Source organism: Artemia franciscana, chromosome 3 (genome assembly GCF_032884065.1).
Source record: "Artemia franciscana chromosome 3, ASM3288406v1, whole genome shotgun sequence".
NCBI lineage: Eukaryota > Metazoa > Arthropoda > Branchiopoda > Anostraca > Artemiidae > Artemia > Artemia franciscana.
In genome coordinates this window covers 29,069,147-29,086,279 of record NC_088865.1, presented here as the reverse complement: position 1 = coordinate 29,086,279, position 17,133 = coordinate 29,069,147, and the positions used below count along the sequence as shown (strand labels likewise).

At 35.4% G+C, this 17,133-nt stretch overlaps 1 protein-coding gene across 1 annotated transcript in view; it reads right to left on the bottom strand.

Moving 5' to 3' along the window:
* Window positions 1-1,277: 1,277 nt before the first annotated feature.
* The window catches only part of LOC136025130 (cryptochrome-1-like), a gene marked incomplete at its 3' end in the record, with an annotated part of 32,242 nt that continues 16,386 nt past the window's right edge, over window positions 1,278-17,133 (bottom strand). The window contains 4 exon segments of the mRNA XM_065700876.1: window positions 1,278-1,525; window positions 3,008-3,192; window positions 9,027-9,100; window positions 15,901-16,250. Of these exon segments, the coding sequence (XP_065556948.1) occupies window positions 1,278-1,525; window positions 3,008-3,192; window positions 9,027-9,100; window positions 15,901-16,250 (857 nt within the window).

Here is a 17,133-nt window from a genome sequence, read left to right as displayed (position 1 = left end):
CAATAGGTAAACTAAATATTATAAATTTTACCAAATCACAAATATTAACACATTGCAAAAAACCTGAATGAACTAAACAATTATAGAATTCACCTTTACCATGTGGCTAATTTTTAAGAAAATCTTTAGAATTCACCTTTACCATGTGGCTAATTTTTAAGAAAATCCGCTCAATTAGAAACACAATTCAAAATAAATGGTGTTGTGACAACATTTCTCGAACCTCCGAAATTAGTTGAAAATTTCTTTAAGTATTTCTAGATAATTCTTTTGATATTTATTTAAAAGTTCGTTATAATGAAAACTAAATTTTTTAAATTGCCAAGTTAATTTATTTGCAGAAAAACCTCTTGATATCAATTTTTGGCTTAAGATTTTACATCTATTTTTAAAATCAATATAATTACTACAAATCCTTGCATAACGAAGTAACTGTGAGAAAAACGCTGAATATGTGATATTTGAGTGTATATTACTTTCAGGGAATGGGAAACTAATCACTTCAAAATCAAAATCATCCGTTTATTATACATTTTAAAACTTAATTTATTATTATCACAAATATTAATATTTAAATCTAAGAAATGATCTTCATGACCAGCGCCATGACTAGGCTCAAGAATAAGCTCTGATGGATATATATTTTTAGAAATATCAATGAAATCCTTACAATTTAAGACCAAAATATCATCTAAATATCTTTTATTATTTGACAAAGCCTGTTTTAAATTAATTGGATTATTCTTATCCATCATATATTTATATTCTAGTTGACTTAAAAACAAGTCAGCTATAAATGGGCTTGCATTCCCCCCTATGGGAATTCCCATAATTTGCTTGTACAAATCACCCCCAAATCTTATATAAGTATTGTATAAAACAAATTCCAATAACTCAAAATTCATATCCAAGCTGTAACTGTGGTATTAAAGCAGTTTGTCCATATAGCTTTTTTATTATAAATGTCTATTTTTAAGAACCTTTTACTAGATAAGAGGAAAGATTTCTTGATAACACTTTTTAAATTATCAAACACTACATTAAGTGATAAATTAGTATACATTGTCGCAAAATATAAGTATATATATATACTTAGAAAACGGAATCATTAGAAAACTTATAGCATTTAGAATAGTTTTAAAAGCTGACAGGAAAACCTAAATCAACATAACACACCCAGATGGGTGGCAAAAGCAAGCACCAACAACCAACTATAAATAAGAAAAACAATAAGAGGATATCAACAAAAGAAGAGAAAAAAAGAAGCAGCAGGTTACCTTATATAATCACCAGAGGGCTCTAGCCTCCTTCCAAATGTGACTGGACTGATACAACTTGAACAATTTAATACCCGTTCAAAAGCTGATGAAGACACCCACAGCCAATTACCAACATTTACCGACCAATCGGAATCAATCAATTTCTCAGCAAAATATCTAGCACCGTCCATCCAATTGAGCCAAAGATCGCCTCGTGTAAAGAACAAAGCAGCCGCATTTCGGGCAGAGTGATGCATCCATCCTTCCTGGATTTAAACAAAAAACTATCTAAAAAGCACGATTACCACTGTAAGAATTCAAAACCTACCCCAAAAAATGAGCCTGAAGTTTGCTCTATAGCAATCGTGAAATTGGATATAAGGATTAACTACATGAAAACATAAATACCAATATGTTTTTCTTTTACTTATACAAAGCCATCAATTAATAGATAAAAATAATTCGTACTTGTCGAAACTATATGGATTGGTAGGGGAACGAGCTTCCCTAGGTAAAAAGAAACGTAGTTTTTTGTTTTGTTTTTTTATAAACTTTCGCAAAAAAAAACCTTCTTTCATTTTAGTTTATCCCTTGTATAAAGTAAAACGATTGGGGTACTGGGCACCTGGGTATTTGCGACGTCACTCACATGAAAAATGTTCATGTGAAAACCATGACTCGCATATACTTACAGGAAACTTTAACAATTAAATATCGCACAAAGTTAAAAGATCTGTGCAGATTCTGTATGGATTTTTTGGATCCTGTGTTACTAATACATTATTTACATCTCTCAACTTTTCTTCTTGTCAGGCCTGGAACTACCTTTTCTGGTGCCCGGAGCAAATGTGATGGATAAACAGCCCCTCCCCCTAAAACTTACATTATTTACATAGGATAGAGAAACAGATTTTACTATAATAGTTTAATTTAATACTGAAAAAAGACAACACAACCAAGATCAAGGGCATCCTAAGCCTCTTTTCATTGAGGGGACGTGGGTGAACCATAAAAAATTTACCGAATTGATACCTGATTGTTACTGAATAAATTGAATTGCCTTCAAATAAGCAACTGACAAATGTAAGTACATAATCAAGGTCAAAGCGAAATTCGACACAATTCGATGTTCTTCCACCTCTATATTATCAGAAACAAGGGTGTCATTGCTACTGTTCTATGGGGGAGGAGGCGATGACAAACATATGCTTTTGAAATTAAAAATTATGAAGACCATATATGAATAAAAAAAAAAAACAGAAGTGAGAGTTTCTATTTTTGTGCAAGAAGTGACAAGAGAGAAACTTAAAGCGTTTTTTTTTTTTTTTTTTTCAGTGAAGAACGAAGTCTATAGAACAGCGAACCAAAACACAATATAAGAGTAAAACCGAGGATATCTTAGATGAACTAAGAAAGATTGACGGCGATAACAAAGGCAGCTATTTAACGTAAAGCAATTAAGAACCTAAGATTCACTTCACAGCAATTAAATGGGAATTGTCATTCTCTAAGAGGGCGGAACCAGCAGAAATGTCAACAAAAATTGCGTTTTGAAACTCCTCCTACCTATCCCCAAAACTGACTTCTATGCTATTTCATGTATATTGACATGTCTGATCCTTTTAATGCCTTTTGTAAAAAAATGAAAAAAGAAAACATAATGTATTCAAGTACTTAATTTAAAACCGAGTTTATTCAGACTTTCGGATCTTTTGTTAAAAACGCTAAATTTAAACGAATAATTTTACCTGATTCAACTGTCGCATAGCAGCATCAATAAATGGGTATCCAGTCATACCGTCCTTCCATTTTTGGAACCATTCTTCGTTATTATACCATTTAATTTTCAAACATATCGGATTAGTATCGATCTTGTCAAACTCCGGATTTCTTCGAGACATGACATAAAAATATTCTCTCCATAAAAGTTGCCCTAAAAAAGAAGCATCAGCTTGAAGAAATACTAGCTCAATTAATTTAATTTAAATTAACTTGGCAGATATTAATTTGAAGGAGACTACAGTAAGCAAACAGCATAAGCGCAAATAGCGGACATGTATTTCTTTTGCTGATTCATTTATCTGAAAAAAAAATACTCCCAAGTAAATAGCCATTACAAAGCATGCTTTTTTCAATAGCTTAGAAGAGGATCCATGCTCTTTTTTTCCCGCTAAAAAGAATATTCAATGATCTAACTTGATTTTTGTAACATAAGACTATTGACTATTGAACCATAACATCTTAGCTTTCGTGAAAATAACAGCTGCAGGGTTCAAACTAGACCCAAAAATGAGCTAAACACTCTTTAAAATTGAAAACAACAAGGGATTTAATTCATTATTTGTTTTTTTAGAAATAATAGCTGCAGGGTTCAAACTAGACCCCAAACTGAGCTAAACACTTTAAATTGAAAACAACAAGGGCTTTAATTCATTACTTGCTTTCATAAAAATAACCGCTACAGGGTTCAAACTAGCCCCAAAATTGAGCTAACCACTCTTTAAAATTGAAAACAACAAGGGCTTTAATTCATTACTTGCTTTCATAAAAATAACCACTGCAGGGTTCAAACTAGCCCCCCAAATTGAGCTAAACACTCTTTAAAACTGAAAACAACAAGGGCTTTAATTCATTACTTGCTTTAGAACCTCATGTTTTACGAGTTTTCTTTTAAAGAATTTTAACTTATTTGACCTTTATACTGAATTATACAAAAACGTCATGTTTAATGTTAATAATAAAATTCAAAGTTATATTTATTAAAAGGAAATCACCAATGATTTAGTTGGGTTGGACGTTGTTAGTTGTCTCGACTCATTTATACCGGTTGAAAAGCATACGTTGATTCCGTTATCCTTGTAGAGTTGTATGGTTTGCGTTATTAGTGAAGTGGATGCTACTACCACCTAAAAAGAACTTGCGTAGGTATTCACGAGATGATACAAAATGTTTAAAGACTTTATCGATCGTGTGATCAACTTATGAAATTGAAAAGGCCCAGGATGATATTTTTTTGAACATAATTCGTGGCTCAATGGGCCAACTGAAAAATACCACTAGGCTTAACAATTTTTCTTTTTCCGACAAAAATCCCCTAAAAAGGGTTTTCATTGCTCAAATTATAGTTCCCCGTGATCTAAAACCTGAGCCAATTTTCTTTCCTGCTTTTCCTATTAAGATTTTTGATTTATTTGAATAAAATATTTTTTTCCAAAAACCAAATATCGTCAGATATTTTAATGTAAAAAGAATGAAAGAGGAGAGTTCATAACATTTTCTGTATTATTTTTCTTTCTTTTGTTTCTTTTCTAATACTGAGTTTTTAATATTCAATAGAAAATATTTCTTTTTCAAATTCTTAATATACAAGAAGACAAACCCCACTAAAACATTGGTTATTTTAATGACAAATAAAATACAAGATAAATATCCATTAAAAGATATTAACATAAGAAAACTTGCATTATCTTTTTAAAAGGGACAGGGGGGATACTCAAAAATGAGCTCGATATTGATGAATAATAACAAATGAAATTCGTCAAGTCTGACGTTCAAAGACAGGAGGCTTCAGGCACCCCCCCTATAAAAGTACGAATTTTGTTTCCTCGATAAGTACGGTTATAGACTTATGAGTATTTGTTGCTCTTTTTTCACCAGGGATAACCGTATTGAAGAATTAGCCCAAAAGTATTGGTAGAAGACTCATTCAGTCAGAAATTTGGAAGTTTTCCCGAAGTAACAAGTGGAGTAGTACTAAAAAGGAATTTGCAAAATCTTCCAATATGCACTGCAGAAAAACGAATAAGGCTACAAAAAATGACAAGTAAGATAAACAAATATTATTTAGTTTTAAAAAAGAAAATTAAAAAAAGAAACACTTAGGGGCGATATTAAAATAAATCTAACAGAAGCAGAAACAATTTCTAACAACAAGTCAAACTTGGAACGACCAGAAGTTGCCAAAGACAAGAGTGGCGCTAGCAGCTGCCGTCCCTCTCTCAATGCCTCTCAACATTTGAGTTCCATGGGTTAAACTTGCATCTCTAATAATAAGGATTTAGATTATTTTATTCCGGTTCTAACAAATGCGCAGCATTCCCATCTTTTAAACTCGGATTTTATCTAAGAAAAATGGGAAGTTGTATAATTTGAGACCTTACGCATGAGGTTGTGTGAGTTATGTCCCTCCTCAGAAGTGTGTTTCCTGGACCTTTCAATCATTCTGAGGGAAAAGGCTAGCTTAAAATTTTTCCTGAAAATTTCATTTGCACACCCAAATATTTCAACGTTCTATGACAAACCCTCCAGATCCATAAAGAAGGGCAGAATGTACCCTACAGCCTCCGTTCATTGGGCAGAAAATTACTGAATTAAGCGTTTAAAGTAATTTGCAGACATATATTATTGGATTTATTGGAGTTCCTACTAGTTCTTTTTTTTAAACATGTATAGCCCGTTGTCTATTTGTTTCCCACTAAATTGTGGGAGCAACACCAGGTAATTTCTTCTCTGTTTTTTTTTCGTTCTCCTATGCCGCCAATTTTTGCGTATTTTGAAGAGGTGGTAAAGGTCTAACCTGTTTGCTTTTATAAAAAGCATAGACCCCATATAAGATCGACGAATAAGCTTTGCCTATTCGAAGGCTGCGCATAATTTATGTCTGGGGTTAAAAAAGAATGGTTTCTAGTTGTCCTGGAGCCTATAGTGAGTGAGCTGAATTGGAGTTTTAAAATTTATATCGGATGGGACATCTGATGCTCTTCTGAAAGTCTTTGGTTTTTCTGGGCCTTGGTTCTGCTTCGAGGGAAAAGCTACGTTCTATCAGGCATGCACCCCTTTCAATTTAGAACCAGACTAACATCTAACAGTACTAAATATGTGATATATCTTTTGGGCCCATCACCAACATCCCTTTTTATAACAATAGAGAAAAAAGTTCAGTGTCCTATAAAAGAAGTATTCTCCCATGGGTGCTGCCCTCTACTGTTACTACCCATTCTGTTCACGATTTTCGATTGAATTCTCCATTTTGTTTTCTGCGCTTTGGCACTGAGGAAGAGGAACAACATCAAATTAACTTCTTAAATCTTAATGGTTCTCTCATCGCTAAGGACCTATAAGCTTACCCTCTTCTCACTTCATTGTGCTGATATTACAAACTAATGTTAAAAACTTTTAAACCAAGACAAATGGATATTTTTTTTTTTTTTTTTTCTTCTTTTTTTTTAGTGATCAATAATCCTCGATTAAGGAGAAAGGTGTGAAACCTTGTTTTTTCTGTAAGCTATTCATGAGATAAACCACTTTGGAAAAACCAATAGGATGACAAGTTCATCGTCCTGGTACATGTTAGGAAGAATAGCCCAGTAACCCGAGCCCTGATAGGTCGCAATCCCCAACAGCCCACAAACCTCCACCCCATCATCAACTTTTTAGAAAAAAAAGGCAGGCATATTATACTCGCCCGAACCAGAGTAATATAAAAAAAAGAGCTGAATTGTGTTAATAAGCCCTCTCTCCTCAAAACTTTAGCAGAAATGTTGGCAAATGGCACCGTGTTTGAACCAAAGTCATACAAGAGTTTTCAATATTTCTCCAGCATCGCCCCTTATCATCAGTTGTTTAGCAGAAAGGTGTGCAGATTTTTTTTATACCAATCGGCTTGAAAATAATGGGACAGGTACAATAAACCAAAGAATTTAGAGCCACTTAATTCACAGGTGTAGACCACTTTCATCTACCCCGTTCCTCTTCTTCTCTACAAAAGTCTTTGATCCGCCTGAAATTCAGTAGACAGGTGCCCAAAGACAAGGAAACTTGGTCCAAAATGTTTCATATTATTAACCTTTATTTTCAAGATACTAAAAGCCTTCAAAGTTTTTCATTATGGAGAGTGATTGCTTCATCATGGAGAGTGACTTGTTTGCAAGAACCTTCAAAGAGAGGAGGGGGTCAGATACTTGAGCAAAGTGCATATTTTTGGTTTGTGATATACCTTTGATGGTGAAAAATTCGTCACCATCTTTATCGTGGAGACTTGCAATTAAAAAACCAGAGCTCATTAACCTTTCGGGCGAGGGGTTACATACCAATTATACTTTCGGACCCATTATACCTTCTTAAGAGCCGCCCAGAAAACCCTGTGGTAGACCATCAGGAGGTCTGGCCATCTATTTCAGACATAACACTCAGCTGATATTATTGCAAAGTGACACTAACATCTTTCAACCTTGATCATGCAATTGTGTCAGATTCGGCTCTTCTTTCATCAATAGTTCATGTGGGCGACTCAAAAATCGACGACGATCATTTACCAATCACGTGCCAACTATCTTGCTCCATGGCGAGATCTGTACGACAAAACTCTCCCAAGTGGTTCTCAAAGATAAATTGAGAAAATGCCAATGTTCCACTTTATGTATTGACATTGTCCCAGTTATTATCATCTATTAAAGCACCATTCCACTTATTGCAAACATCTGTATATATAACTTCAACTCGGAACGATATCAACTCGTATTACCAGCAAATAGTGTTCTGTCTCACGTCTGCCACTAAAATAACTGTCCTCTCTGAACGGGTTCGAACGGATACTCGCAATCCCTTGTGAAAAGCTGATCTTAAAGTGAAGATGGCTAAACAAAAAGCTAAGTTCTGGCTCCGCATGTAGACAGCCTGTGATCGTCCTCCTTCTGGTTCAGTCCATCAAATAAAACAGAAAACCAAACGAAAGTGCAAGTATTCCCTGCATAGAGTGAGACTGAACGCCTGCGATAAGAAATCCCGGGATCATGTAATAAACAGTGTAAAGTATTCACCTCCAATTAATTCCTCTCTTCGACTATGTGACTTCGTTTCCCATTATAAAAATATTGTGCTTTCATTTAATATTAATCTCCAAAATCATTTTAAAAAACTTATCAACTCAATCCTCCCAATTCGTATCAACCAATCTCAAGTGCTATTGTTGGAATCTGGTGGTATATTCCGAGCTCTTAAACAAGTGAATAAGTCTGAGCCTCTTGATAGTGATGGTCTTTGCTTCAAGTTTTTTGCTTATGATTGTCCTGAACTACTGAAGCATTTCTAGTAATTGTTTCAGATGTGCTTGGCACAATCCATTGTGCCAGATAGTTTTTGTCCGGTTGTATATTTCCCACTGTTAAGAGGGGTAAGGACCCCAGGGCTTGCTCTTACTACCGTCCTATCACAGTTTCTTGTTTTGTTAGTAAGCTATTTGAATATATACTGCTACCGTCCATTAACTCAGAGGGCAATTTTACGCCCTTCCAGCTTGGTTTTAGAAAAGGTATGGGCTGCGTTCAAGCTCACCATATTGTGGGTCGACTAATGAAACAAGCTGTTGCTCAAAAAAGTCCCCTGTATTGTTTGACTGTTGATATATCTAGTGCTTTCTTTTAGATCTTTTTTTTTTGGACAAACCATTCTAAATCTTCTGAAATATTGAAAGCTTTTGATGTTGGATTTCCATCGAAGTTCGTATTTAAGTTTTATAAAGTCACTAATTGCAAGTACGGTTAGACCTGTTTCCACCTATGAGGCAGGCCATTTGGATTAATTGAAGGTTTAACAAAAACAAAGATTGGCCTCTAAGAGACCAAACAACACAACTATTGACATAACAGACTACAATATATAAAATAGTTACAGGACAATAAATAAATTAGAAAATGTAGTGACCAACAGAAAAGGTTATAACGTAAAAAGCAATAGATCTGCTAAATATTTATGCACAAAAAAACTAACCTGTTACATGGTGCCAAAACGGAAGATTCCCTTTATAAACCTTCTCAAATGCCTCGCGTAAAGACCAATAGAATCTGCAATAAATGCCAAAAATAATTACAATGGCTTGAGACAAATGTCTCTTGATCTTGAAAAAGTTTGACATACTATCAGAATTATAGGGATGAAAATAGTTAAAATTTTAGAGTATTTTTTTTTTTAACTTCCGTAATTTTTTTTTTAATTTCCGTAAGTAGGTCTAAGGATATTTTCATTTTTCTTGTATTACTATTATTATGTTTGGTATAGCTGATCAACTAACGATCAGAAAATACTATCAAAAGTTGGCCTAATCACCAGTTGCGCCCCCTTGAGTTACAAGCTTCAACAGAATAATAACAATACTAACTTATTTACTATTATGCCTTATCTCAACTCCCTGTTCAATATTACTCAATCTTAACCCCCCCCCCCCCTCCTAGTCGAAACTAACGCTTATTGAAAATTCCATATATTTTGAATGTTTAGGTATTACGAGAAATCCCCTCCTCCCAAAATTGTTGACTATAACAGAAAATTCATTGTAACCACTGCTCAATATAAATACCAACAACATAAACTAGACTTAAAGTAAGGGGATATTACCATGGTAATAAATTCTCTGAGGCAGGGTTCAAGCCCTCTCACCCCTCTTCTGAAGCATATAAATGTTGCACCTCAATGGAAACCTGATCGTTCAGGGAGCATTTAGGGAGTGTGCTTATGACCACCCTAAAACTAAGAAAAAAAAACTATTTTAAGCATGGTCTATAATTTCGAGCATATAAATGATTTTAATCTACTACTACTACTAATAATAACTCACTGCAGCACCAAGCCGCCTGAGGCCAACACAGCTACGCACGCTCGTCCTCCAACCTAATCTATTTAAAGCCTCCCTCTTTACACCCTCCCAGGAAGTTCCCATTTCCTTTAAATCTTTATTTATGACATCCTCCCAACCCAGACATGGACGACCTGCTTTCCGTGTAGCCCCAGACGGGTGGCCAAAAAGGACAATCTTCGGTAATCTGTCATCCTTCATCCGTAGAACGTGGCCTAGCCATCTCAACCTTTCTTCCATTATAGCCCCAGAAAGTGCAATTGAACCACACTTTTCGTACAACCTACTGTTTGAAATACGGTCAGTCAGCCGGGTAGCCAGAACAATCCGTAGGCAATTTCTCTGGAAAATATCTAGTAAATTTTCATCTGCTTTTCGGAGTGCCCATGCTTCAGAGCCATATTTGACCACTGTCATCACTGTAGCTTCCAATATTATAATCTTGGTTCGTGGACTTATCTTTCTATTCTTCCAAACTTTTTTTAAATGTGAAAAAACACCCTGAGCCTTAGTTATTCTACTTTTAACATCTTCATTGCTCCCACCATCTTTACTAATAATAATACCAAGGTAACTGAAGCTCCCAACCTGATCAATCTTTTCGTTACCTAATGTCACCTGTTCATCTTCACTTATTCCTAGCCTTAGTGACTTAGTCTTCTTAACATTGATTTTCAAGCCTATTTTAGCACCCTGAACTCGTAAAACCTCTAAAAATTCATTCATTTTCCTCACACTTTCATCTAATATGCTTAAATCATCAGCATAATCTAAGTCCAGGAGCGTTCTTCCTCCCCATTTGATTCCATGGTCTCCAATTGCCTTTCCTGTGCTCCTTAAGACGAAGTCCATCAAAACGATCCATATAAAGGGGGATAGAACACAACCCTGTTTAACTCCTGATTTAATACAAAACCAGTTGCTAACCTCATTTCCTACCTTAACCGCAGCAGTATTATTCTCGTGCATAGTGCAAATCATTTTAATATATTTTTCAGGTATACCATATAACGATAAGACCTTTGTTAACGCTGTTCTATCAACAGAATCGAAAGCTTGCTCATAATCGATAAAACTGAGGACCAAAGGTGTTTGACAACGAAGGGACTTCTCAATTATTAACCTAAGAGTGAAAACATGGTGGACACATCCTCTACCTTTTCTAAAACCGCATTGTTCTTACCTTAAAACTTTGTCTACAGCATGTCTCAGTCTAAAAAGTATCATATTACTCAGTAATTTGCTACCAACAGAGACCAGACTAATGCCTCGATAATTACGACACTCACTCTTGTCACCTTTCTTAAACAGTGGTTTAATTAAGGTTTTCCTAAAATCACTGGGTACTTCCCCTTTTTCAAAAATCATGTTCATAATCTTCAGTAGCTTATTCCTACCCTCAGAGCCACCATATTTAAGAAACTCATTAATCATACTATCAGCACCTGGGGCCTTATTATTTCTTAATCCTTTTAGTACCGTCGCTAATTCTTCCTCACTAAACAAATCTGCCTTCACATCCAAGGTACCACAAACTTTTTCATTTTCATCTATATCTTTTCCTGCAGCTGTATCTCGGTTTAGCACATTCTCAAAATGTTCCACCCATCTTTCTTTAACTTTTTCCTTATCACTAATTGTGGCCCCATTTCTATCTTTAACTGGGACAAGTCCGGATTGGCTACTCCCTTTCAATTTATTAACATGCCAGTATAGTATTTTACTATTATGCCGTCTAGCCGCATCTTCCAGATCCTCAGCAATTTTATCCATCGCCTCCACTTCACATCTCCTTAGTTCATATTTTAATGCTTCTCCACTTTCTTTACATTCCTTTTGTTTTAATACGACCTATCACTCAGATAATTCTTATAAAAACCCCTTCTACTCTCTATTAAACCTAAAGCTTTTTCATTAATATTCCTAGTTGCAGTTTTAGCACTCTTCCCTAGGACACCATCAGCAACTTCACAAATTGTTTTTCTGAAATTATTCCATCCATCTTCCACCTTGTCAAATTTTAAACTCTCAAGTTTAGTACTCAACTGTTTCTGGAATTTTTTTTCTCAAATTTTCATCCTGAAGTCTACCAACATCATAACTTTCCGGGAGGGAGTTACCCTTCCGAAATTTCAGCTTCAAATTAACCTTAGACACTACTAGATGGCGATCATAACTTTTAACATCAATAACGGCACTCCTATACACCCTAGTATCTTGTATTGATCCTGCTAGTCTTCTGTTTACAATAACATAATCAATAAGGTTTGCTGTTTTACCATCACGTGAATACCATGTCAACTTATGGGCCATTTTGTGACCAAACACCGTATTGGTTATAACTAGTTTGTTATACCTACAAAATTGCAAAAGCCTATAGCCATTACTGTTTTCTTTTCCTACACCAAATTTACCTCGGCTAGGATACCATCTATCCCTATTTCTACCAACCTGGGCATTAAAATCTCCTAGCAAAAACACCATATTTCTACCTGGTACCCTGTCTATTTGCTCCTGTAACTGTAAGTAAAATTCATCTGAGTCACTAGTATCTCCATCAGTTGTTTCAATGGGGGCATATACTACTATAACTGATACCCTAAACTTTTTAGTCATAAAATAAGCAATTAGTATTCTATTATTAATACCTTCCCAGCCTAAACAAGACTTAGCAGCTTCCTTATTCATCATGAGCCCTACTCCCTGTCTATGTACCCCATCCTTCCTGCCTGAGTAAGCAAATTCTATGTCACCTAATTTCATGCTTCCTACCCCTGGGATATGAGTTTCTGAAACTCCTAATAAATCCAGTTCAAACCGTCTGAATTCGTCAGTCAAAATGTCGATGCGATAGTCATTTTTTAACGTCGTGACATTCCAAGTTCCAATTTTCATGTTCTTTAAATCTTTGAAATTATTTTGGCCTAAAAAAAAGCAATGATCCCGGATACCAGTGCAGGATGGGGACCAACATATCTTCTCAAATCTACACCGAGGCGCTTAAGCCGGCTTAGAACCGGGCAGCAAGAAATCCCTGGGACCTCCAGTAAGTTGGAGGCTTTGTGCAATCCTGGGCCCATCTTGGTCACAACATGGTTTTCAGCACTTGGCGATGCTCTTCTATCAACAAGAGTCGAAATCCTGCACAGACAGTCCCAAGCCTATTACCTCCGACTCATTATATATTCATGCCTACAAATTATGCTACTACGGGGAAGCAGCCCAGAGTAAATAAATTAACTAGGAAGAGGTTTTTCAGCCCGAAAACGCCCAGCAAAACAAACCAAGCTCAGAAAAATATCCAATAATCAGAATCCCGTACGAGTGCTGTGTTGTTTACTAGGCTACAATTTCCTCGAGGGGCGCCACTCCTCAAGTGGGAAAAATTGACCGCAAGTTTCCCAGTCTTGCAGGTACCCCGAAAGGGTCGAGGCAGCCCTTTAGAGAGGCCGTTGTACATAAATCTGGATCTTACACCCTGCAGCAGTTGTCCTCCTATAGAGGATCCTCCCACGATGGTGTTCTGCTTCACCATGCAATTTAACCCATTACTGGGAGAATGTTTGTAACTCATTTGACGTGTGAACACGGCAGTGGGCCCTGTTGAGTGTAAATTTGAGGGGTCTTCTTCCTCCTCCATCTGTAATTATTAACCCCCAGGGGAGGGTTTCCCAGTTTCTATTATGGACCCCACTGGGACAAGGTCCTACTTGGTCTAAGCCTCCTATGGAGCTACTCTACCTATCTGTAGGGCATTCCCCTATCTGTTGTCCTTTACCAAAACCTAGCATGATTATCAAATAATTAACTAACTAATGCAACAAATAAATAGTTGCAGTAAATTGCAACTTTACTTTAATTTAGACTATAAAGTAAAGGACAAAAATAAAATATACAAGCTCTGTTGTCCTCTACTAAAACCTAGCATGCAAACTAATAATTAACTAACTATTGCAACTAATTAATAACTGTAATAAAGTACGACTTTCCTTTTAATTTATACCCTAAAACAAAGAAAACACAAAAAAGCTCTATTGTCCTCTACCAAAACCTAGCATGTTAACTAATAATTAACTAATAAATAGCCCACTTGGCCTGATTGAAACACCTCAAAAGCCACACCTTATAGAAAACACCTTTAAGAATTTAAATTAAGAAGGAAACTTATTAGAAACCCGGCTAGTACTGCAAAAGTCGACCTAAGTAGCCAATTTAGCCTGTTTGAAACATCTCACAAGCCAACACCCTATAGAAAACACCTTTGAGAATTTAAATGAATAAGAAAACTTATTAGAAACTCTAATGGTACTGCAAAAGTAGACCTAAGTAGCCAATTTAGCCTGTCTGAAGCATCTCACAAGCCAAAACCCTATAGAAAACACCTTTGAGAATTTAAATGAATAAGAAAACTTATTAGAAACTCTGCTAATACTGCAAAAGTCGACCTAAGTAGCCAATTTAGCCTGTTTAAAACATCTCACAAGCCAATACCCTATAGAGAACACCTTTAAAATTTAAATGAAGAAGAAAACTTATTAGAAACTCTGCTAATACTGCAAAAGTAGACCTAAGTAGCCAATTTAGCCTGTTTGAAACATCTCACAAGCCAACACCCTATAGAAAACACCTTTGAGAATTTAAATGAATAAGAGAACTTATTAGAAACCCTGCTAATAATGCAGAAGTAGACCTAAGTAGCCAATTTAGCCTGTTCGAAACATCTCACAAGCGAACACCCTATAGAAAACACCTTTGAGAATTTAAATGAATAAGAAAACTTATTAGAAAACTCTGCTGGTACTGCAAAACTAGACCTAATTAGCCAATTTAGCCTGTTTGAAACATCTCACAAGCCAAAACCCTATAGAAAACACCTTTGAGAATTTAAATGAATAAGAAAACTTATTAGAAACCCTGCTAATACTGCAAAAGTAGACCTAAGTAAACAATTTAGCCTGTTTGAAATATCTCACAAGCCAACACCCTATAGAAAACACCTTTGAGAATTTAAATGAATAAGAAAACTTATTAGAAACTCTGCTGGTACTGCAAAAGTAGACCTAAGTAGTCAATTTAGCCTTTTTGAAACATCTCACAAGCCAAAACCCTATAGAAAACACCTTTGAGAATTTAAATGAATAAGAAAACTTATTAGAAACTCTGCTAATACTGCAAAAGTAGCCCTCACTAGCCAATTAAACCTGTTCGAAACATCTCACAAGCCAACACCCTATATAAAACATTTTTGAGAATTTAAATGAAGAAAAAAACTTATTAGAAACTATATCTTTTGAGCATATAATATAATTTGAAGCATATAAAATATAATTTGAAGATATAAATATAATTTGAGTATACAATATATTTAAGCACATAAATGTTGCACCTCAATGGAAACCTGGTCGTTCAGGGAGCATTTAGGGAGTGTGTTTATGACCACCCTAAACTAAGAAAAAAAAAACTATTTTAAGCATGGTCTATAATTTGAATTAAAGTTGACATCTATCGGTAAAAAGCTGAAAAGTTTGACATTTTAAGGTTAATATAACTTGATGGCCCAAGGTAGAGCCGAGAGGCCCTATTGTCTTTAGTGAAAAAAAAGTCAGAACAAAGAGGCAGTAAATGCAAATTTCACAAACAATATCTGATTTCCACTAAAGCTGGCATGTAAAAGTTTTTTTTTAAATCAATAATGACATAAAATTAAATTGCAATTCAAGCGCTGGAAAACAAAACGCAGTATATGACCAACATGTTTCACACATGGCTTCCATGCCAGAATAAGAAAATAAAACCAAAAATGAATGGGTATGACAAGAAGCCTGACAAATTCAACAGTTCGACACTACCCTACAAAACGTTTGTCAGATTACCGGGGATCTGCTGTACTTTCATCGATACTTCTTTTAAAAAATACTGATAGTTTTTACCGTTAAATTAAAATAGCTTTTGAAACTAGCCATGATATTAAGATAAATCAAATACTAAGTCTATAAATTAAGGATAACTTACTTTCTAACTGAGATCACTCCAAGAGCCAAGGCCGCACTCAAACTCATTGCTGGACCAAGCAGGTTTGGTCTAGATTGATTAGGCTGAAAGTATCCTGAAGAGAATGCATCCATTTCGTGTTTTATTCGAGTTTTCAGAAGACGAAGGGCTCGCTTTTCACCGCCAATTATTCTTCGAGTGGGCAGGAAACATTGGTCGTATGGAAGTTGGAGATCACTACAAGACGGTACATTTTCAAATATACGAAAGCTAGATGTGCCAATCGGAGACGGAATGTGCCAAAATTTCACGTTTGACCAATCAGGATTTGGTGCAGGCTTTGGTGGCTCCCCCATACACTCGATGGTTTGCTGATTATGAAACAAAAAGAAATATATAACTACATTTATGAGGGAACACTAAACCTCATGGGAACATGATTAAAATCAGTATTAACATTTTAAGCACCCTTTACAAAATCGATACTTGCCCAATAATAAAGAAAACTTATTCTTAAATCACTAATGCCACGTCATTTTGGAAATATAACCTAAGACTATTAAATGATAGAGCCCAATTCCATCTGCATTGTGTAGTCACGCTTTTAGGCATGAATTTTTGTAGCGTAGCCGTAAATACGTCTACACACGGGAAAAAAGGAGAAATCTGTCATAAGAATATTCTAAAACGAGTCCAAACATACCTCTTCGCTGGGAAAAGTCCTACAAAACCCCTATCTGTCAAAGCCAGAATTGCGTGCATTTGCGTATAGCAGCTATTTTTTTAATTTCCATGCTGAAAATAAATGTCATTCCTCATCTATTAAAACTATTACTTCAACGTTGAGTCATTATCTAAATCATCCATGAGGGTTTTTGCGTATTCATGAACAAATTACTTTTCGTATATAAATCACGTGCTTTTGGTTAATTGTCAAATCCCCTCAGAAAACAGAAAATGTTTTCTCTGTGAGTGCCTGTCACTTGAGACACATGTTCCATTTAACAATGTCAACAGTTACCATAGGGAAGTAACATTTACATTTTTGCACACTATGGTGGACACTGGGGGGAATATGCCTTTTCAGATTGATAATATTATCCACTCCATTAAGAAAATATTAGGGACAGACAAACGATCGTACATGAAAACCGTAATTTGTGTCCAAAATGTAAAACAATCAACAATACCCGGGGGTGCATCCAGGATTTTTGTTCAGGAGGGGGGGATAATAAAAATTGTTTAAAAACATAA